A 22,847-nucleotide genomic window follows, 5' to 3' on the forward strand; every position below is an offset into this window, starting at 1 on the left:
CTCAATTCTTATATATTTTATATATTCTTATATATATTATATTATATTATACTTATATTCCCAGTAGAAAAAATCAATGAGTGAAATAAGAGGCCAGTCTATTTTCCGAGATAAATGTATCTCCGGTAACCAGTTCTCCCGTAGACATTAGTCTACATGTATGTGTCTGTAGCCGTGACTGCATCATCATTCTGTGTGTGTGTATATGTATGTATGTATGTATATATATATATATATGGCTGTGACTGCATACCTCCCAAGCATCCTCTTCACGAATGATACAGTATCTCTTCTTTCGTATCTTAATTCCTGTGTTCACTTTCCTCCCCCCAGAACGTTTGATATGAGCGTCTGTTCTACAACCCTAAAAGTCACGATAATATGTATAGAAACAGCCGAAAGAGTGCTTAGGAATGACATAAAATGCATTATTTTTGGTCTAAATGTCAACTACAGAATAACCTAATAAAGTCCCTCCAAAGCCTCCAGGCACTCCTCTCACTCGTAGGCTATAGGAGACTTTGGGCATTTAAAATCCGGTGGATTGGTGGCTGTGAGCGTCATCAGTCCGTATGCTTGACCTTTATCCTTTTGATTTAAAATGTGCACAGCCCGCATTATTGAGAAGGGAGAGGTGTACGACGTGACCTGTTTATGGAAAGTCCCCATTCCCCGTAAGGTACGTGAATAAGCTGCGTAGAGAATGGTAGTCACATTCAGTTCTAGCCGTGCCCTACCCACTCTGTGTCCTGCCTATCGTGTATTCCTTAGTAGCCAAACCCTTTTGTAGAATAGCGTAAGGACTGAAATGATTTTGTGCAATGTTCCCAAATGGAGTGTTAGAGTGTGTGTGTGTGTGTGTGTGTGTGTGTGTGTGTGTGTGTGTGTAAACTCCCCGGTCTGTCAGTGCCTGTTACCATACCCGTGCCTCTTTCTGAACATGCGTGTTTCTATAAATACATTCTTGACAGGTATGTGACTATATGACAATATAACTTGTGTCTTTACCAATAGATCTTTGGATGCGGCTTTGGGCGGGGGGGGGGGTCTGTACAAGGTTCTCGTTATATATTTCGTCTTGAAGGACTGAATTTTCTGTTTACAGAAAAATAATTTTTTTATAATAAAAACCTAAAATAACGATTCTCTCAGAGTTATTTTTCTGACGGTCTGGCATATGTATCATTTGTGCAAAAAGTGGCCCAATTGGGTACATTTATTGGACGGCCCAAAATGGTGACAAACCAGACATAAGGTTTCAGTATGATGGATCTACAATAATGGAAAAAATGTGGAGCATTACCCAGGGGCAGATTACCAACGCACCAAAAAAAAAACAAAAAAAAAACACATTTGCCCCAAGTGCCATCTGCCATAAGTGTAAATGTAGGAGAACTAGTTGATGTTGAGAAGGCTGAGAGTTATGGTTAAATAATAACTACCCAAATTCCTTAAGTTTTTTCTTTTTTTCCACCCCACCCTTTCGAAAGCTGCCTGAATCAATAAAACAGCGATAGGTGACACTGGGAGACGTCGCTCACACAATAAACAAGTAACAGTCGTGATTGCCACACCTAAACTTAAGAAATACCGTGCGTCTTAAATCTGAATGACCTTTACCCATTCCGCACAGAAAGCAACCAGTCAGATTACAGTAACGATCTACCTCTGGCTTCGAATTACTCCAATGGTCAAAAATAAGCATTTTGTTTGTGCGAAAAAAAGGCCTTACCCCCGTTCTGATCAGTACAGCTCAGAGAGGTCTTCTACTCTGCTCCTGATTAAAATGTATCCGTGATGGCACAGAGAGACATACCAGGTCGGGGGAAGTGTCTCAGAAAGATGTGACAGTGCCAGCTTATGTGACACATGACAGTTTGCATGATCAAGATTTCTGGGAAGCGTTTTGGTACCAGGAGGAACAGCGTTTGATGGTATTTCTTAGCTACCCCAAGCCTCAAGTATTAAGTATTAAGCCGGTATCACAACCTCATGTCGACGAGTCCCATTAAGGACGAAACGGCTGTCCATGAGCGGTGATCTGGCTACTGCACCTCTTACCTGAGTTTTGTCTAAAGGATATAGAGGCAAAAGGTGATGATTGTTGACCTTATTTGCATGCGCCTACCCAGAATCCCTTGCGGTTGCGGCAGCACCACGAGATTTCTGAGGTAAAAACGAGCCTTCTGGCTTGTCTGGTATCTAGATGAGTGTTTAATAATAGTTCTACTACCGCATTTAATTCTAACAGAGTAGGAGGAACAGGAGATTAAAATAAAACCAAAAACACAATGAAATCTATACACACACTTCAGAGGTTACAGATTACAAACTTAAATGGAGTCATGAACTGGGTCTTGATGATGTTTTATTATTTTTATAGGATGTTTTTTTTTTTTTTTTATAAATACTTATAAATAGTGTTTACAAACGGAACATATTTACAATTCGACGCACTCTGATGTTTGCACAAACAGTCCATCTCCTATAAGTTTTTGTGCGATAATGTTTGCAGATCTTTCCAGGTTCATCGAGCGCAGTGTGTCAAGAAGCTCATTTATATCAAAATGTTTGCTTCTATACCAGTCATACAGCATGGCGTGGCGTTGCTCTGTGATGTTATGTGGGTTCCTGTACTCTGCTTCTCTTATCAGGTTGTCATTTAATCCCAGATGTCTCATGTACTTGTCCCAGTAGTCGAAATCGACAAATTCGACAAAGATGTAGAACGCTTTTGCCATGACTGTGAAAAAACAAAGGGTGTGTGGATTTAGTTCAATGAGGAGAAATACTGGCTATCGTGGAAACATAGAAAAAGAACTTGACGGCAGATAAGAACCATCCGGCCTTTCTATAGTGGGCTCAGCGTACCAATTAATGGTCTGGTAAATTATATGCATTGCATAGAAGGAAGGCGCATGCTGAAACCCACAATAAGTTAGACTGCATCTTGTTTATTCTTATGTAGTCCCGTAAAGTGTGTGCGTAACCTCTGTACAGGTGCTTTCCACCTGAAAACGGAACGGTTGAGATGTAGAAAGCTAAATGGGTCTTTATGTGATGCCACAATGAGTCACGGACTTACGGTTTTCTTCTTCTTCTCTTTTCGTTCCGTCTTTGAACCGCAGCTTAATAGGTGGCTCTGTTGGTCGAGCCAGCAGGGGATTTGCGGGGCCTTCACCAGGACACGTTCTGCCAGCGAACCAGCCTTTTCTATCCTGTTAACACACGTGTTACACGCTTACTAAGGTGATAGACAAAGGTGACCGATTTGGGAAATAGCCTTAACTAGAACTCTCTGGACCCTTTACCTCTATGACCAAACACAAAAACAGTGAGATATGTGCATTTCAGGCCTTGATAAACATATTTTCCTGCCCCCAAGGACTCAATGTCAGCATTTGTTTGGTGGATGCGGTCTGACAGACTAGTGAAGAATGGTCCGCAGCCCTGCAGGGGTAAGATGGGCTGACTTTCAGATGGTAACCCCAGCAGATTGAAGAGATTGTTACTCACCTTCAAAAATGAGCAAATAGCTACAAAAGAAAGAAAAAATATGTTAAATTAAACTTTCTACCTCACAATACATTAATTCCAAAGGTATATCTTTATAAGCTTATGCTCTATAGGGAATGGGGTGCAGAGAAACAAAGTATTAAAAAAAAGAAGGAGAGATGGTGCCGTAGATGATGTGGGGGTGTATTAGTGGCAGATAAATTCCAGCTGTGCAAAGATTGTGCTCTTATCTGTATTCTTCAATATATTACCATCCATCTCCTGATGTCAGCACAAGCTGGGAAATATTACACACACACACACACACACACACACACAGTATTGGCTCGGATTTAGGCCGCACCCGCATATAGGCCACATCCTAAAAGTTAGGTGCTTTTTTTTAATGAAAAGGTTTCTACCGCCCCCCCCCCCCCCGAGATATGCTGCCACTCTGTCCCCAAGATGTCCCCCCCCCACACCAGACTTACCGGTGCAGACTCTTATTCAACTTCCGGTGCCGGCACTTCCGCCGTGGGAAGTACCGGCAAGGAAGATTGTTCACGCAGACATTCACCAGCAGCGGCGATGCGAGCAGAAACAACCTCCGCTGCCGGCACGTCTACAAGATGTGCTTTAAAATCTCCCTTGCCGGGACTCCCCGCGTGGAAATTCCCGGCAAGGGAGATTGTTAAAGCACATCGAGCAGACGTGCCGGCAGCGGAGGCTGTTTACCCGCATCGCTGCTGCCGGTAACGTCTGCACGATGCGGTTAGACAACCTCCTGTGCCGGCACTCCCTCCGTGGGAAGTGCTGGCAGGGGAGGCTGTCTGAGCACATCCGAGAGTAGGATACGGGTCCCCTGCACCGCTGCGGGGGATCTGTATCCTAACCCCACTGCCTTCCTGTGTAGAAACACACACACACAAATATACATACAGATATATAATATATAGACTACCCTTCAAATATTTGGGGACACTTAGCTGTTTTCATGGACGAACGAACAAGGACATTTCTGGCTGTAACATAATTGCAAAGTAATTTTCTAACAATCAGCCTTTTACACTTAAACTTGCATTAGGGAACACAACGTGCCATTGGAACACAGGAGTGATGGGAGTGATAAATGGCCTCTGTAGTCAAAGATATTCCGTTTACAACATTTACAACATTAACCCCGTCTGCGCTGGATTCCTTGTACTTTTGTTCTTGTTACAATAAAACGGAAATTCCCTCTCTCTGTCATGGTGTTTGTTTGAGACACATACCACGCAGTTGCTGGAGAATGTTCAGAGCTATAATGCTGTGGCGATCCCTTTTACTGGGATATTGTCATATTAGTGAACTAACCAGATCTAGCAGGTCAGGGGCTTAGAAATTTCCATATGTACTTGTAAAGTTTGCCAAGCGTGCAGCTACAGAATATGGTGTTATATAACTCACCAAGTAATAATAAAATCGATGGAAAAAAAGGTTTTGTTCAGAAATAATGTCATATCTTGTCTTTGGGTACCACGGGTTGAATGCTTTTAAACACACAATGGAGGAGGAAGGGGAGAGGAAGGAAAGGAAGGAGAGGAAGGGGAGACGAAGGAGAGGAAGGGGAGACGAAGGAGAGGAAGGGGAGACGAAGGAGAGGAAGGGGAGACGAAGGAGAGGAAGGGGAGACGAAGGAGAGGAAGGGGAGACGAAGGAGAGGAAGGGGAGACGAAGGAGAGGAAGGGGAGACGAAGGAGAGGAAGGGGAGACAAAGGAGAGGAAGGGGAGACAAAGGAGAGGAAGGGGAGACAAAGGAGAGGAAGGGGAGACAAAGGAGAGGAAGGGGAGACAAAGGAGAGGAAGGGGAGACAAAGGAGAGGAAGGGGAGACAAAGGAGAGGAAGGGGAGACGAAGGAGAGAGGAAGGGGACGAGATTGCCAACATGCAATACATGACCCAGCTGTGGAACGGGCCGCATGTCACAAGGTGTGAAGTGGAGATATGTGCAAGTGTATGGTGTTAGAGCTCAACCCTGCTGAAAGTGTTGCTAACCCATTTTTTATTAGCTAACCAAAGTTATAAAACAATAACAAAGGATATCAAAGCTCCTTTACAGACTCAACGTGCAGCATGACATAGTTACCTTATGGTACAGATATTTCAATAATATTTATTATATACAAATGGCCATCCAAGTGATTGTTCCTTACCTTCTCTTTTCCAATACATTAACCCCAGCAGAACGAGGATGACTACGACGACTGTCACCCCAACAATGACATAAACTGACAAAAAAAAGATAAGAAATTATTTTAACGGCTGCATTTTTCCTCTGGATGGAGCCTTATGTGCTCCTTCTATGCAGTTTATCTAGCGAATATAAACTACCACGCACTCTATAAAAGACTTGTGGGTCAAGCATACATTTAGGCAAATGTTTTCCTAGAAACATTTAAATACGTAAGAGGATTTGACAGAATACAGGAGGGAATTTTATTTCAAAGGAGGAGAAATGTTTTACTTTACAGAGTGTATTTATAGATAAGCGGTGTAGTCTCCCAGCAGAGTTGTTAATGCACTGATGGAATTTAAACATGCATTAATCTATCCTAAATCTAAGACAAGACCGAGGGCCAAATGAGGGCCGAGTCTCTTCACCTGGAAAAATGGGCAGACTAGTTGGGCCAAATGGTTTTCTGCCATCATATTCTGTTTGTAGGTAGAATTCCCCACCCGAGTGGAAGCTGGCAGCTCTTTCTATGTCCTTGATGATTTGTAAGAAATACTCACTGTATAAGCTGTTAGATGAGGGAGGTTCACATAGAATATCTGCTGTTGCGTTACACGGATGCTTCAAGACCAACCCTGGCTGGCAACTGAGAGAAAAAAAAACAAAAAAAAAACAGCAGAGAATTGTATTAAGAACCCACACACCCCCCTACATTACACGCTTCAAGTGAGTTTGAGGCACATGCAAAGCGAATGGTACGCCAACAATGGACATTGACATGGCAGTAGGCTGGCTGGCATGCTGGCGACCTTCACATACTATCAATTTAAAACATGTGGTTCAGAAACCTTTAATACAGAAGCCCTTATCTGAATAATATTTAAGACCAAGTGGCTTTGAAAGCGGGCAATAAAAGTAAATTACCTAATTTGCCCATTTTCTCAAATTGCATCATAAGGTTTGACTATCCTCTTTAATGTCAACACTTTACGATGGGTAAATGGAGACAACACTTACAAATGACGTATGTTTTTTTAATACATATATATATATATATATATATATATATATATATATATATATATACACACACACATATATATATATATATATATATATATATATATATATATATATATATATATATATATATATATTGGCTATATGTACAATATACAGTATGTATGTATGTACTGTTTTAGATGGATTATATGTCTGGACACTCATTCTCAAAAGGATTATACCATCCTATTTCCAGGAGAGCCCTCATCACCTGTTTGTCTATGTTATATACGGTATTGCCTGTTTTGTACAGCTGTATAAAATAATAATCCCTTACCTGGGAGTACACGTTCGGCACATCTCACACGGAAGATCCGGAGGACAGTATTTCCCATTCTTACAACTGCAGACTCGGTCTTTTGTCCATGTACACGGCGACACCTCTTCCTGGTCTGAGAGATATACATGGATGTTTTGCTTTAATCTCTACCGCTACTGTTCCAGTGGGCAGCCCACTACCGTCTAAGCCTCTGACTCTCTAACATTAGACTATGGCTTCTTGCCAAAGCATTCCTCGGTCTCTGGATGTTACCCTGTAATTATCTGAGTCCCTCTTCTCTCTCCTTCTATACACTTTACATCCTCATCTTGCAGATATCCGTACACGAGCTCTTACCTTTTCGGCACATGGTGCATGGGAGGCAGTAATCTAGGCCAGTGGGTCCCGCGCTGAACGTTGAGCCAAACTCACAAGGAAAACAGGTTCCTTTGGTATCAGGAGCGGTGCAATGTTCATCAACATGGAAGCCTGAAATTAGACAGTAATACGTTATTTGTCTATGAAGCACCCCTACGTTACGCTGCGCTGTACAATCTAAATGGGTGGTTAAATACATACATACATAACGAATACACATTAATACATAGACACGTCCGGAGTAGAGAACCCTGCCTGTGAGCTGCCATCCAGCCTTAAGATACTTTCACGCAGGGTTCCTGGCAAGAATGGTGGGTTTATGAGCTTACAATCTAAAGGATTTACATGGATAACAAAAGGAAAGAACGAGGGTGTCAGTGAGGGCGCAGGGCTGAATTTATGCAGATAGACAGGATAGTATTCCACCGCTAAAGAGATACCAGATGGAGGTTTTATACTAAATGGATGGTGCTTGTTAACCTCCCACCTCTCTATCTACCCCTTCATAGATCACTTAGCTTGCTGAAGTCCTGCAGCGGGAGCGCAAGGCCTCTGTCACTGCTCTGCCGCGGGGCTTCACTGCTGAGCGCCTGGTATATGATATCATACTTCGGCGCTCAGCGTGAAATGCAGGCACCACGACCGAGCTAGAGGCCTCGCCATGGAGAGTGAGGGGCACAGAGCTTTTTCTGAAAACCTTTTAATGCGAGGGTGGGGTAGCTTCCTGTGCTGGCATGCTGTATATATGTAGGGGGATAATTTCCTGTGCAGATGTATATATGTGAGGGGGGTGTAGCTTCCTGTGCTGGCATGCTGTATATATGTAGGGGGATAATTTCCTGTGCAGATGTATATATGCAAGGGTGGGGTAGCTTCCTGTGTTGGCATGCTGTATATATGTAGGGGGATAATTTCCTGTGCAGATGTATATATGCGAGGACAGGGTAGCTTCCTGTGCTGGCGTACTGTATATATGTAGGGGGATCATTTCCTGTGCAGATGTATATATGCGAGGATGGGGTAGCTTCCTGTGGTGGCATACAGTATGTAGGGGGATTATTTCCTGTGCAGGTGTATATATGAGAGCGTGAGGTAGCTTCCTGTGCTGGCATACTGTATGTAGGGGGGATTACTTCCTGTGCAGATGTATATATATATGAGAGGGTGGGGTAGCTTCCTGTGCTGGCATGCTGTATATATATGTAGGGGGGGTCATTTCCTGTGCAGATGTATATATGCGAGGGTGGGGTAGCTTCCTGTGCTAGCATGCTGTATATATGTAGGGGGATAATTTCCTGTGCAGATGTATATATGCAAGGGTGGGGTAGCTTCCTGGGCTAGCATGCTGTATATATGTAGGGGATAATTTCCTGTGCAGGTGTATATATGTGAGGGTGGGGTAGCTTCCTGTGTTGGCATGCTGTGTATATGTAGGGGGATAATTTCCTGTGCAGATGTATATATGCGAGGGTGGGGTAGCTTCCTGTGTTGGCATGCTGTATATATGTAGGGGTATAATTTCCTGTGCAGATGTATATATGCGAGGACAGGGTAGCTTCCTGTGCTGGCGTACTGTATATATGTAGGAGGATCATTTCCTGTGCAGATGTATATATGCGAGGGCGGGGTAGCTTCCTGTGTTGGCATGCTGTATATATGTAGGGGGGATAATGTTTGGCTTGGCTTCCTGTACAGATATAAGTGTGCGGGTGAGGTATTGTCAGGACCACGTAAGAAAGTTCTCACCCCCAACAAGCTCTCCTGGCGGCCTATTGCGCTGCCAGGAACTGTGCACACTTCATTAACCCCTTAAGGACCAGACCTTTTAAAGAAGATTTGTGACCAAATACTGCAGACCAAACACTGCAGTATTTATTAGCTGTAATTTTCTTCTCTCTTATTTACTGTATCCACGGCTAAGTAGATTCTAATATTTGTCCTGAGTTTAGGAACACCCAATGTTTTATGCCCCCTTACATTGTACACCATTTATTTCCTATTTTTTGTGCTTTAGAGGCAAGAAGGTTTGTGGGGTTTTTTTTTTGTTAAATGTATATTTCTAAAAGGGACTGCACAAGGTGTTTGAGCACCTATTTTTCTTTTTATTTAACATTTTCTTGGAACTGGGTGGTTTCCTTGATGTCATGGTGACATCACTGGAATCTTTATTGTTTTTCATGTGTGACATTTTTATTTATTCTTTAACTATTTTGCATTTTAATATTTTTTGAATATTTTCCTCCAAACAAAAGAAGTATGGGGCGCAGATGCATATAAGGGAAACAACAATTAAAGTGAAATATAATAATATCTTTAATAATAAAATATATATAAAACAAAATGAGAAAGTGCAATATGCAGGTAAAGAGTCAATTGACCAGCAAGATGTAACTTACATTTGGTCCATGCATCCAAAGTGCATAATGCGTAAATGTCAGTAGAAGTATGCTCTGTCCGGTAAGTGGTTTCCTTCTGTTTTCGTGTTGTTTTTGTAGTAACTACAAAAACAACACGAAAACAGAAGGAAACCACTTACCGGACAGAGCATACTTCTACTGAAGAAGCCAAGTCGGCGAAACGCGTTTGGAAGGATCTGGAAGGATTGATCTGAACTTTGCCCATATTCCACCATTGGTGGTTTTTCTATATTTACGCATTATGCACTTTGGATGCATGGACCAAATGTAAGTTACATCTTGCTGGTCAATTGACTCTTTACCTGCATATTGCACTTTCTCATTTTGTTTTATATATATTTTATTATTAAAGATATTATTATATTTCACTTTAATTGTTTTTTCCCTTATATGCATCTGCGCCCCATACTTCTTTTGTTTGGTGGTATTTTTACACTTTGAGGAAGAGTGTTTTTTTGTGGGTAGCTGCGGTCCTATTTGGGGAATAATATATAATCTTTTGTCACTTATTCACTTTAACACATAACACGTGATTTTAGGTTCTTCACATTTCTTTGAATATTTTCCTGTCTGTTGCTCCCTGTTCAGATATCTGGCCATCACTAGTGGTTACCTGGTGGGCACCTCTGGCATCGGATCTGCCCATTCATGTAGAAATCATCCAAATAGTTTTTGGTATCTCTTTCGGGTCTTTGGGGGGCACCTTGTATAGCTGGCATTGCCTGGGGAGAGAAAGCAACATCATGAATACATCTCTTGGAACAGTTACAGTGTAGCCCACAAGCTTACAATTTATAAACCCTGCCTGGCCCATGCAGGGTCATTTTGTTAAAGTATGTCATGGACCATTTACCGCCCGTTATAAAATTAAGTATCTTATTTACCCAGACAGATTAATACAATAGCGTGTAGCAACTCCCCTGAAATAGTACCGTAATTGCCTTCTGGAAGGAAGAAGAAAAAAGAAAAAAAAATCCCAAATAGGCTTAAAATGTGTTACCGGTCGCAGATAAGGACAGTGACAGGGATTATCCCCAACAGTAAAACTGTGCCTTTTATTTCTAATTGCAAGTTTTAAAAAAAATTATTAAAACTCCTACATGGAGTAGTGGTCACTGATGTATTTTGTCCAAATTGCTGGACTTAGTTATAGGGGTGCACACCCACCCCCTCCAGGTGGTATTAATGAGGGGAGGGGTGTATAGACTGGGCCACTATACCACATTGAACAATCATCGAGGACCTTTTTATACCATCATATATAAAACAAGAATATATCAATCTGTGGGGTTCCAATAGAAAGAAAGAAAAAGAAAATAAAAACGCACAAAAGGAAAAGGGGGGGGGGTAGCATTTAATTACCCATACTGGTAATTATAGTTCCCATTTATGGGCAATACAAAGTAAAACGACAAAATAGTTTAACAGCCATTACAAAACCCTATATATCAATGAGCTATTAATAGAAATTACCTACATCCCATTCAGAGTTTATTCCTGCTGGTACACGGGTGCTTAACTCAAAAGTCCAAAAAGTCTCCCTTTGGCAGAGTAGTCTCATCATATCGCCACCTCTAAACTTTGACATTTGAAAGGCTTAGTGCCTTCCATAGGACTACTAAAGTACAAGCCACCTGGTTTTATAGTATTAGGCTCAGGTTTTGCTTGTGCAACCCCCGCTTTTGGCAGCAGTCACAGGTAGTGAGGTAAACAACAGAAGTAGTGTTGCAATTAACATACACTATGAAAGTACCGTATTTGCTCAATTTTAAGACAAGTTTTTTTTCCCCACAGAGCAAATGCTCTGAAAAATACCCCTCGTCTTATATTCAAGGTCATCTTATAATGGAACCTCAAAAAGAGGTCTGGCTACAAGGCTAAGATCCAGATGCACCACACAGTGTTGCAGGGGATCCTCCTCTCACGCAGACAACCTCAGCTGCTGCCAGCGCTTCTGACGTGGCTTCTATGACGGAGCGCCTGCCTCTGACGTGATCTTCTGCTTCTCAGTCATACAAGTCCCGAGGGAAGTCCCGAGTAGCAACGGAGGTTGTCTGTGCGCATCACACAGACGTCCACCGGCTGTCCCCACTTGACACCAGGGAGTCTGGAGCACGGGGGACAAGTCTAGGCATGCATCGGTAAGTCGGGGGTATAAGGCATATCTGGGGGACAGACTAGCAAGCAGTGGGGCAAGTTGGCAAATAAACACAAGAAATGCATTTTTCTCAATCATAGTTTTTTTACTAAATATGAAAAAATAGTTTACATGTGAATTAATATTTACAAGTAAAACTTATGTTAAAGGGTAGTCTTATATTCAGGCTCCCCCCCCCCCCGAAATTAATATTCAAATGTTGTGGGGGGATGTCTTCTAATCAGGTATTATAATATGGTATTTGAACATAGAGACAAAAGGTAGCTGACCTAATAACGTGATTGCAACACACGCACACCTTACTAAAGCCGGAAATGGGTATCTATTTTGGGGAAATTAGAGGTTTCCAGGTGCCGACACACCTTCGTCTAGGGTAAGTTGTTTAACTCCACATAACCCAAATAATACTGTGACGAAGCATATGAAAAATGTATGGTAACAAGAACATAAGAGATGTAACTAACTAACAAGAACGTAAAAGATTGTAACAACGTATTGGGACAGACACAATGACGTGTTTACAGAAATCAAAACCTTGCACGATACAAACGCTTCAGGTTTCTTTTTACAAGTCGTATGACAAATGTTTTACAATCAGGCGCTACTGCTTTCACAAACAATGCAATTTACCATTTACAGTTTGCAGTTTAGATGTGGGCTTCAGGATATTTCTGGCCATGGGCGTTGCTACAGTGGGGCAATTGCCCCCCCTAGATTTTTCCTTAACCCCCCCGACACACACGCAGAATTTGGACCCCCCCCAGCTGCAGTACCAAATGGCACAGTGCTATCTAAATGCATGGGCACACTGGGCAGTTGCCCAAGAGCCCCGCGGTAAATCACATTGCTGCCAGCAAAGCCCGTAAAATAGCCCATCTATAGGGGAAGGTGTGAGCGGAGAGGCCGACTTCCCTGGGCCGGTCTTCAGAGCCTAGCTGAGGCAGCTGCAAGATTGTGATCTCCTCAACCAGCCCTTCTCAGCGGCCGCCCAATGAACAGGGCTGGTTGGGGAGATCACAATCCCCTTCTAACCGGCCCAACATTAGGAAGAGCAAGTCCTGTCACTTCAGACCTCGGCTTCCATGCTCCCTAATCACTACACGCCGGCAGTTGTTGCAGAGCGCGGGGTATATGATATCCTTTCCCAGGGCTCTGCATCAATAGCCATTAGGGAGCACTAAAGCAAGAGATTGGCAGAAAAGGGTGTAAGTGTGTGTGTGTGTGGGCAGGTGTTTGTAAAAGCAGTGTACGTATTTGAGGGTTTGTAAGCTGGTGTGTATATGGATAGGCTTGTGTAAAGGGCAGTGTATGTGTATATGTGTTTATGAACCAGTGTGAATAAGGGCAGTGTAAACATTTAAGAGTTTTACTCCCATTCTCAGGTCTGAAGCAATACCTGAGGAGGAGAGGACAACCTTTGAAAGCTTGTCCAACTATTGCGTTAATCCAATAAAAAAAAAAGGTACCATTGCACACTGCAAAACTGCCCCCCCAGTTTTGACTGTGGTATCTTATGTGCCCCCCCCATATATTGTTCCTAGAGTCGCCACTGCAAACGGCCAAATGTTGTTTAGTTACATCAGATCACCAACGCCCACAATTGAAATGAGCCACACTCTTAATCCAGGGAGATGTTTGCCCAACGTAGGGGCAGGTAGCCTACTAGGTGCCAGAATATTGCCTAATGTTATATCTCTGCGGCTGGAAAATCTCCACCCCAGTTTTAGTATCTTAGAGTAAATATTGGAAGGGGGATTACGCAGCACCTTGTGAACAAGTGGTAAAAGTAACTGGATGATCCCGCGCCCATCATCCACCTGTGATCGAAGGGTTTTTTCCCCAAAATACTAATGTAAGATTAGAATGTAATTCAGTATAGAATGGATCCTCAAATTGGCGCTGTGCTTCACTAAGATAATACTACCTATCCTTCACAACCACTGCTCCACCTTAGTTCCGAGTTTTTGATAACCAATTGTGAATTTGAGCTTGAAGTTTTAAGGCCAAACGTTCTTGGGGGCCGAGGTTGCGACAGATAGGGTACTAATTCTTATTTATCTTGCAAAGCTCTTCCATAGTTTTACGAAGAGCATTTAAAGCCGGGCTCTTTGAATTCAATCAGATTTAATCTCAAACTCATGGCGACTCATATTCGAATCAGCTGCCAAGTTATAAAGTATAAAAGTATTTATCTGCAACATGTAACACATTTTAAACCTGCTCGGGAATTTACAGATTACATGGAGTATAATTTTATATGGGTTTACATTAGTTTCCAAATTCTGTTGGTTTTGTGTATTTTATCTGCGCAGATTCAATAACGTCACAACGACCAATCCCCCTCCTGGGGCATTCATTCTTGTCACACAGGAATTAGAAGTCCCCTTCATTTTTTTTCCTTGCCAGCATTTTAAAAGCAGACAAGCAAGAAAAAAATAAAAATAACTTATGGATGGCGTAGACATACTGCATAACCAGATAGACACGTAATCAGTGTAAATGTCAGGACTATTTCAACCAGATTTGGAGAGTCATTTTGTACCATCACTAAGCATTACGAGGGGGAAACCAAGTGAGAAAGAGGGGCAGACTTTGTCCTGCACAATTCATTGCAAAACTTAAAGTCATTGCACATTAACTAACCTGAGAACTCCAGTCTCAGGGTCAAAGGGCACATTCTTAGTATACAGGGGTGAGGTTGGGGTATAAGTGCATGGATGCAGAAACCCCCCCATCACTTACATGCAGAGTAACGCCAACACACACCAAGGTACATTCTAACACCACACACATTCCCCTTTACATCATACTCCATCAAACAGAAGCATGCACATGTTAAAATGACTTTATTGGCCCGTTTTCAGTGCCGCTTGAAATCTCTGTGCAAGCTACCTCACCACTACTACCCAACACCAAGTTACATGGCCCCACTGGACACCTTGCTTACCAAGTGCCTTGGTACCACTGCCCCCCCCACCTCTTAATAAAAGTAGTCTGCGTAATCTGACCAAATCTGAACTATTTTTTTTTTTTTTTGCAACACAGTCTTGTGACAAACAGTTCTTATGTGTACAGCGTTGCCATGGCAACCATGTATATCAGAAAGGTTTGGGAGTTCCAGGAAACGCTATAAACGTATTATCATGCACTTTGGAGATACGGTCCAAATCCAAGCCCAAGCGTGACCGTCCCGAGACGAGTTTATTGGTGAAACTTAACTTGCGAAGGTGGGTAATGTATAATCTAGAGCTCCAGCACCCAATAAAAGGAATATTCTTTCCACCGCACAGAAGATTCATCATATTCCGTAAATTGTACCGTTTAACCCTGTGAGTGCAGGAAGTCATGGCACATATTCCGTAAATGTCCCTGGTAAATTTTAACCCTTTCAGTGCTGAAGTTCATTTTTCCCTTTTGGGAGGCCAATTTTTTAGGTTTTTTTTTTAACCACTTACGTTTCACCTTGAGAAACCTTCACAGATAACTAACTTAAAGCAAACAGTGGACCCCATTACATGATGTGATGGTTAAGGATACAAAACCCTCTGTCCCAATAGATGGGGAAACTAAATAGTAACAGAAGTTAAATACATGTCCCTTAAGGACAATAGGGGTTTTTACTCGTAGTATATTGCGGGACAATGGCTCTTTTAACATTTTTCAGTGTTGCTGTTTAGCTGTGATTTTCTTCTCTCATTTCGTGCTCCCACACATATTATATATTGTCTTTTTCAGGAGAAACAGGGCTTTCTTTAGATACCATTATTTTTATCATATCATCTAATTTACTATATATAAAAAAAAAAGATAAAATATGGGTATTTTGTAAAAAAACAAAAATTTTTCCTCACTTTTTAAAAACAAAAAACTTTTACTCATCTGCAAAAACTAATGAAAAAGCCTCCTAAATAGATTCTACTATTTGTCCTGAGTTTAGAAATACCCAATGTTTTTATGTTTTTTTGCTTTTTTCTGCACGTTATGGGGCAATAAGTACAGGTAGCGGTTTGCTATTTCAAAACCATTTTTCCAAATCTGGTAATTCTTCCCCCATTTGTGCCATTTCGGGTATCTTTCGAAGCCGGCCAATGCAATTTACCCCATCAAATCATATATTTTTAAAAACTAGACACCCCAAGGTATCTGAAATGCTGGTGTTTTAACCCTTTCCATGCACTAATTTTATCACCAGCCTTTGTGAAACTTTATGGTAGTAAAAACTTTTTGGTATTTTTTCCCCACACACGTACTTCAGGTACAAATGTATCGCTCCTGGTATATGTCCATGTCAAACACCCCAATATGTGTTCAGTGACATCTCCTGAGCGCAGTGATACCCCCCCCCCATGCATGGGTTTGTTGGGTTATTTGGGAGGTAAAAGGCCACCTTTGTGAGGTGTGTATTTTTTTTGCCATTTAGACATCTGATCCTACTGCCCCCATGTCCCATATTTGGGATATCTTTGAACCCGGCCAATTCAATTTACCCCATCAAATCATACAACTAGACACCCTATGGGCATTTGTAATGCCAATATGTTAACTCTTTCCATGTTGGAATTTTTGTGAAGATAAAGAATTGTAGGACTTGCTTATTGAAAATTTACATGTTACGATATTTTTTTAATGTATGTACGGGCTTTGTCATTAAGGGGTTAAGGGCTACACCTCCCGCCACACACGTCATTGCCCCCCCCCCAAAAAAAAAAAAAAAAAAATAACAAAGAAGCTTCAGATAACACACCAAAGTTCTTTGAAACCTGCCTCTGGAATCTTCTACCCCGACACATGATTTTATTAGTAAGCAGTGACAAATCTCCCTAGGACATGACTTTATCGTGGCATCTAGTGGCAATAAAAAAAAAAAAAAAAGCAAATAAAAATCACATGTTGTAACAAAAGTGAAAGCACTGGTAGAGGAACGATCATATGGGGGTCACATTTTTTTTTTCCTTTTTAAACCTAGATCGGTTTGTCCCTCCACATACCAAATATCCCATTATGCAGACCCTCGTTCACCAGGGTTGCAGACTTTATTTACAAAATTGCTTGAGTACATATTTATACAAAGATCAATATGTCACTTTAGGTATGAAAGAAAGTCAAAAGGCGTGTAGCACCAGCATTCCATTATTTGAGAAACCCGAATCATTCAGGAAACAAAGTCATTCTTGTCATACCTCCAGCCTGGCGCTGGGATTTCCAGTTCTGTTTCACATTAACCCCTTAATGTCAAATTACATTGTTTTCAATGGGTTTTGGGACCGCCCATTGTCCTTAAGGGGTTAAGAGGCACAATAAAATATTGAATATATTTTAGTATACATATCATTAATGGGCAATATCCACCATTTTTATCACCAGTGTTCCATTAAAACTATTGTGCCATTTTCTTTCTTGATCTGGTCGTCCCCTTAGGACATAATGGGGTGTCCTTAAAACCCATGCCAAGTACATTCAATTTCTGACTTATGTTAATCGACAGCCTGGAATTTCCTGTCGGCAGAAGCCAGCCTTCCTACCGACAGATTGTGTGTAATTGTGCTGATCACAGACAGATCAGGAGAAGAGGGATAATCTTTTTTTTGTCCCCCCAAAAAAACCATAAAAAATATAATTAAGGGAAAAATGAAGTATAAATAAAAAACATTTATTGGGAGCATTATTTTGCTGGTGGTTGCATCTGTGATTTGTATTCTGGTTTTCGACTCTTGGTTCTGAGCTCGGTTAATGTTTCCATTTTCTCATTCGGTACCCAGGTATCCATTACTATTCTGGTTATTGACTTTGGGCTATGCTTAGTTGCTGCTCCTCAAACCTCCACCATGTGCTGTGTTTGGTCCTGGTTGGATGTAGCCTCGGCTAGCCTGACTGTCCACAAGCAGGCACTCTTGAACCTGCATGAACCTGACCTGTCCTCACAATGTGATCTGTATTTCCCCCTCCAGTGTTCCAGGAAAGCATCTCACAAGGAATCACATTGAGGGAAGAGCGCACCGACTCCGACGTCTCCTCCTAGACAGCGCAGCAAGTTTGTTCGTCTTTTGTGGGGTTTTTTGGTGTTGGAGCGGAAGGTGTGATTGCATGCCAACAAGTGCGGAGGGGCCCCAAGCAAACACTTTTGTCCAGGATCCAATCAATATTAAAGGTGTCCCTTAAAGTATCTTATGATTGATAACACTGCTTGAATGCAGGTGACTTAATTAAGCGTTTCTTTAAATAATGGACAAGTCGCTGGGTTTCCTAGAGATCAGTATTGGAGCAATTGGCATAATCACTACATAGACACTTTGTGATGGACTATTAAAGGGTTAATATTTTTACACCCGATAAATCTCTTAAAACATAAATTAGTTCAGAAATAAAAAAAAATAAAAAAAGGTAAAAATCTGCTTTTTAAGATACTTGTGAAAACAATATAGAAAAAAAAAAACAAACCTACAAATGATTTAAATACTAAGAACGATATGTAAAACCTGGATAAGACATACCGATAGAAACCGAGTTATAACACACTCACCAGAAGGGAAATAAACAATGCCATGGTGAGAACGAAGGAGAGGAATCTGGAACAGAGGGAGGTAGAGGAGACCCCTGCGGGGAACATCAGCAATCCGTGTCCTCTGTACAGCACAGGCAGCGGAGTATATGGGAAGGCTGGGTATATCCACAAGGTCCAGAACTGCGATAACTACACGGCGTGTATCGTATTCCACACTCAACTGATGTAATACATTCATTAGAATGGCTTTATATAGACGTGACTCCGCCCTTGTCCCCGCCCCTAATAGGCGGCCTAAACTTTTTAACCATGTTTGCACTAAAATCACCAGAGCGGTTTTTGTGCTTTCGACTTTATTCAACTCTGATTGCCCGCTAACTCATTTGGTGCCCCCCCATTATATATTGGGGATTTTGTTACAGCACAAGTAGGACTTTCTTTAGAAATAATGATTATGTTTATAAACCATCATTTAGTATGAAAAATATCTAAAAATGTGGGGACAATTAGGAAAAAAGGTAGAGCTACTCGTTTGCTTCACATCTGGGGGGGTTCCGTTTGGTCTCGTGCTAGGTTGCTGAGGGGGGGTGTTCCTCAGAGGTGCTCAGCTGTTTATGTGCTGGGAAAGGTGGGGGTGGAAGTTTAAGGACACTTCTCACACGTTTTATCCCTGGGAACTTTTTAAATAACCTTACATTTTAATATCACATTGGAAGTTTCAAAGCAGTGACTTGCCAAATATATTAACCTAACGGCTCTATTGCCAGTCCTCATCATTATTTAAAGAAATGCTTAATTGAGCCATCTGCTTTCAAGCAGAGATTTCAACCATAGACTGCTGGTATAAAAAAAAGCTAAATCCGGGGGTCTTATAGACGATCACAGCCGTTTAGAATAGGAAGAAGTCAGCTCCTCCAGACCGTGTGACCTTAAGAATCTGCCTCTTTACCTTGAGATTGGGATAAAAGCCCTGAAAGTTCCCAGGTATGCTCTAGTGATTCCCATTTTCTTTCAATTTGTTTTTACACCCGATAAATCTTTAACACTTCTTCTATCTATCTATAGAAACTGAGTTATAATAACCCACTTTTTTACCAGAAGGGAAATAAGCAATGCCATGGTGAGAATCGAGCAGAGGGATCTGGAACGGAGGGAGGTAGAGGAGAGCCCAGCGCGGAACATCAGGAATCTGTGTCCTCAGTCAGCAGTGTATATGGGAAGGCCGGGTATATCCACAAGGTCCAGAACTGGGATAACTATACATCGTGTATCTTTGTTAGGGGTTTAGTAGATGGAGCCCTGAATGCAAAGCTGGATATGTAGGTAAGAGCCAGAAGCGAGGTGCCGGTAGGGATCGAGCAAAATCGTGGTCAAGACTAGCAGAGGTCCGTTCAGGCAGTGTAGGTTCACAAACGAAATTCAGGCAAAGGGTCAGAATCAAAAGAGACAGACTAATATATCACCTTAGTAAGTATACTAAGAGCATAGTATATTTGAGCAATGTGGGTATGGAGAGTTTTATAGGCAGGGTAGAGGTGCACACTCTTCTGGCATCATAATTGGTCTTAATGAACCCGTCTGAGAGACTGCCTGAGTCTCTGTGTGTGTGACTGCCTGCTTGAGTCTGTGTGTGTGAGACTGTCGAGCTACTCGTTTCCTTCACGTGCGGGTGTGTGGGGGGGTTAGTTTGGTCTGCTCCTTTACTTGCTTCTTATGCTAGGTTGCTGTGAGGGGGGGAGAGTTTCCTCAGAGCTGCTCAGCTTGTTTATGAAACTGGGGAATTGTTGAAAAAAGTGTTGAAAAAAACACGGTTGAATTGCGCTTGAGTTTGTCCAAGACTTAATGTAAGAGAAAAAATGAGTTTTAAGTTCTCTGTGTAAATTCCTGTTTATAACAACACCTTAAATTTTCTTGTTCCTCTGTGTGAATGTGTGTGACTGCCTGGGTCTGTGTGTGTGTGTGTGTGTGTGTGTGTGTGAGAGAGAGAGAGACTCCCTACATCAAAAGAGGTGAGAGAGTCATTGAAGATAAACCATTATGCGGATGATTTTAATATCATTCATTAGTCCGTTGAGCTCTCTAGAGGAATTCATGTTAGAGATACAGACATAGTCTTCTGTCCAATTACAGATTGAATATTGACAAATCGATTTGGGCTGCCTGGCTGATGTGTACTACTTTTACGATGAGAGCTCTACTGTCCTATGTTGAGCGACGAGTAGTCTCCTCTTGTTGTATACAGACCAAGCAACAGAAAATACTGCATATGTCAAAAGGGGGGGGCTGTCTATGTAGCTGTGTCAGGCAGTGGGTCTGTGTGTGTGTGTCAGGCAGTGGGTCTGTGTGTGTCAGGCAGCGGGTCTGTGTGTGTCAGGCAGTGTGTCTGTGTGTGTCAGGCAGTGGGTCTGTGTGTGTCAGGCAGTGGGTCTGTGTGTGTCAGGCAGTGGGTCTGTGTGTGTCAGGCAGTGTGTCTGTGTGTGTCAGGCAGTGTGTGTGTGTCAGGCAGTGGGTCTGTGTGTGTCAGGCAGTGGGTCTGTGTGTGTCAGGCAGTGGGTCTGTGTGTGTCAGGCAGTGTGTCTGTGTGTGTCAGGCAGTGTGTGTGTGTCAGGCAGTGGGTCTGTGTGTGTCAGGCAGTGGGTCTGTGTGTGACAGGCAGTGGGTCTGTATGTGACAGGCAGTGGGTGTCAGGATTCCACCTTACTAGCCCGGACCATGCAATAATTATTTGCTGTCATGTGTGTCTGCGCACACTAGTGGCCGCTCTTCCTTCTCTGGAGCACCAGTTATTGATTGCTTGGGACAGCTGAGTCTGATTACCTGAGTGGAACCCGGCCAATATAAACCTGCCCTTCAGTCAGGGCCTTTGCATTAATGTGTTTGGACCGCTCTGCTTTGGCCCTGTACCTGACCCTGTGTTGTTCCCGCCGTCCACCCAGCCAGTGGGCTTCCTGCCAAGAGATTTACCGCCTGTACTTGTTCCTGTCACCTTCTGCATGTGCTGTGTTTCATTGCGCCTGTCTGTATCATCCCTCTAGCCGTCATGCATCGTGGGGTACAGACAGAATCCCCTGCGACTGGGCTCCTACCCGACCTGCTTACCAGGTTCATGACAGTGGGTCTGTGTGTGTGTGTCAGGCAGTGGGTCTGTGTGTGTGTGTCAGGCAGTGGGTCTGTGTGTGTGTGTCAGGCAGTGGGTGTGTCAGGCAGTGGGTCTGTGTGTGTGTGTGTCAGGCAGTGGGTCTGTGTGTGTGTGTGTCAGGCAGTGGGTCTGTGTGTGTGTGTCAGGCAGTGGGTCTGTGTGTGTGTCAGGCAGTGGGTGTGTCAGGCAGTGGGTCTGTGTGTGTGTCAGGCAGTGGGTGTGTCAGGCAGTGGGTCTGTGTGTGTGTCAGGCAGTGGGTGTGTCAGGCAGTGGGTCTGTGTGTGTGTCAGGCAGTGGGTGTGTCAGGCAGTGGGTCTGTGTGTGTGTCAGGCAGTGGGTGTGTCAGGCAGTGGGTCTGTGTGTGTGTGTGTCAGGCAGTGGGTCTGAATTGACAGAATGGAACGTTTTGTTTGGTATTTAAGAACCTGCAGAACGTGAAAATAACATCAGAGGATGGACATACGATATTATTAATCTCTTACTAAAAATCAGCCATCAGATTCTGCTGCAAAGGAGCAGCATGCATTCTAAGCATCCGGATTTAGAGATTGAATATGTTGAGATTGATTCCCCAGAAAGTGATTTTTATGTTGCGGAAGAAGAGGTCCCTGATGTATTATCACAGTTTGACGAATCAAGCTTGCCATCAACAAGCTCACACCAATATAGTGCTCATGGCGAATCCTCCCAATCCTGGGATTATAATCTGTCTTTGGTACATAGACCCACTGGTGGCATCAAGAGCAAGCCATCAGGGCCCCATGACATCACACAATGTGCTACTGACGGGCCAAAACAACCAATACTAAAACAATACCCACAGACAAAACTGGGAGCAAGCTTTCGGGCTTTCCGGCCTCAGTGGTTCCAGTGATTTAATTGGCTGGAATACTTGATTTCACAGGGTGTCCAAGTATTCTCATGGGGAAATGAAAAAGGAATGCCACAACATGAAAAGTCTACTTCTCACAAAGATTCCGGTGTAAGCTGGCAGGATTTCAAAAGAAACAAAGAAAAGGAGACATCCGTTATGAAATGCCTAAGTAAAGCACATGCCAGTAAGACAATTGCTGAAGTCCTTCTTTTAACAGCAAAAAAACAAAATTGCACAAAGAGAACATCGCTACAACCCTGATGGACTAAATCATGGAAACGTGAGAGAGATCTTATACTTAATTGCTTACAAAAAAAAAAATTCGCATTCTAGAAAAGGAACTTCATGGGC

The 22,847-nt window shown here is 42.6% G+C and overlaps 1 protein-coding gene across 1 annotated transcript; it reads right to left on the bottom strand.

Moving 5' to 3' along the window:
• Nucleotides 1–2,351: 2,351 nt before the first annotated feature.
• LOC128490925 (tumor necrosis factor receptor superfamily member 10A-like) lies at nt 2,352–19,617 on the bottom strand. Its single transcript, XM_053463073.1, has 9 exons — nt 19,579–19,617; nt 10,437–10,545; nt 7,386–7,517; nt 7,047–7,161; nt 6,268–6,353; nt 5,688–5,762; nt 3,517–3,536; nt 3,086–3,218; nt 2,352–2,743 (listed from the first exon to the last, which is right to left on the bottom strand). Exons 1-9 carry the CDS (start codon nt 19,600–19,602, stop codon nt 2,442–2,444), a joined length of 996 nt encoding a protein of 331 aa, XP_053319048.1. The 5' UTR covers nt 19,603–19,617; the 3' UTR covers nt 2,352–2,441.
• Nucleotides 19,618–22,847: the final 3,230 nt, after the last annotated feature.

Source organism: Spea bombifrons, chromosome 4 (assembly GCF_027358695.1).
Source record: "Spea bombifrons isolate aSpeBom1 chromosome 4, aSpeBom1.2.pri, whole genome shotgun sequence".
Classification (NCBI taxonomy): Eukaryota; Metazoa; Chordata; class Amphibia; order Anura; family Pelobatidae; genus Spea; species Spea bombifrons.

Bases quoted from the DNA above. Each gene is read 5' to 3' on its own strand.
- LOC128490925 (XM_053463073.1), bottom strand. From the start codon at position 19,602: ATGGCATTGCTTATTTCCCTTCTG. The intron at 7,162-7,385 runs GTAAGAGCTCGT...TATATCTCTCAG, and splicing joins ATGCACCATGTGCCGAAAAG to ACCAGGAAGAGGTGTCGCCG. The intron at 5,763-6,267 runs GTGAGTATTTCT...TTTTTTTGTCAG, and splicing joins CTCATCTAACAGCTTATACA to TTTATGTCATTGTTGGGGTG.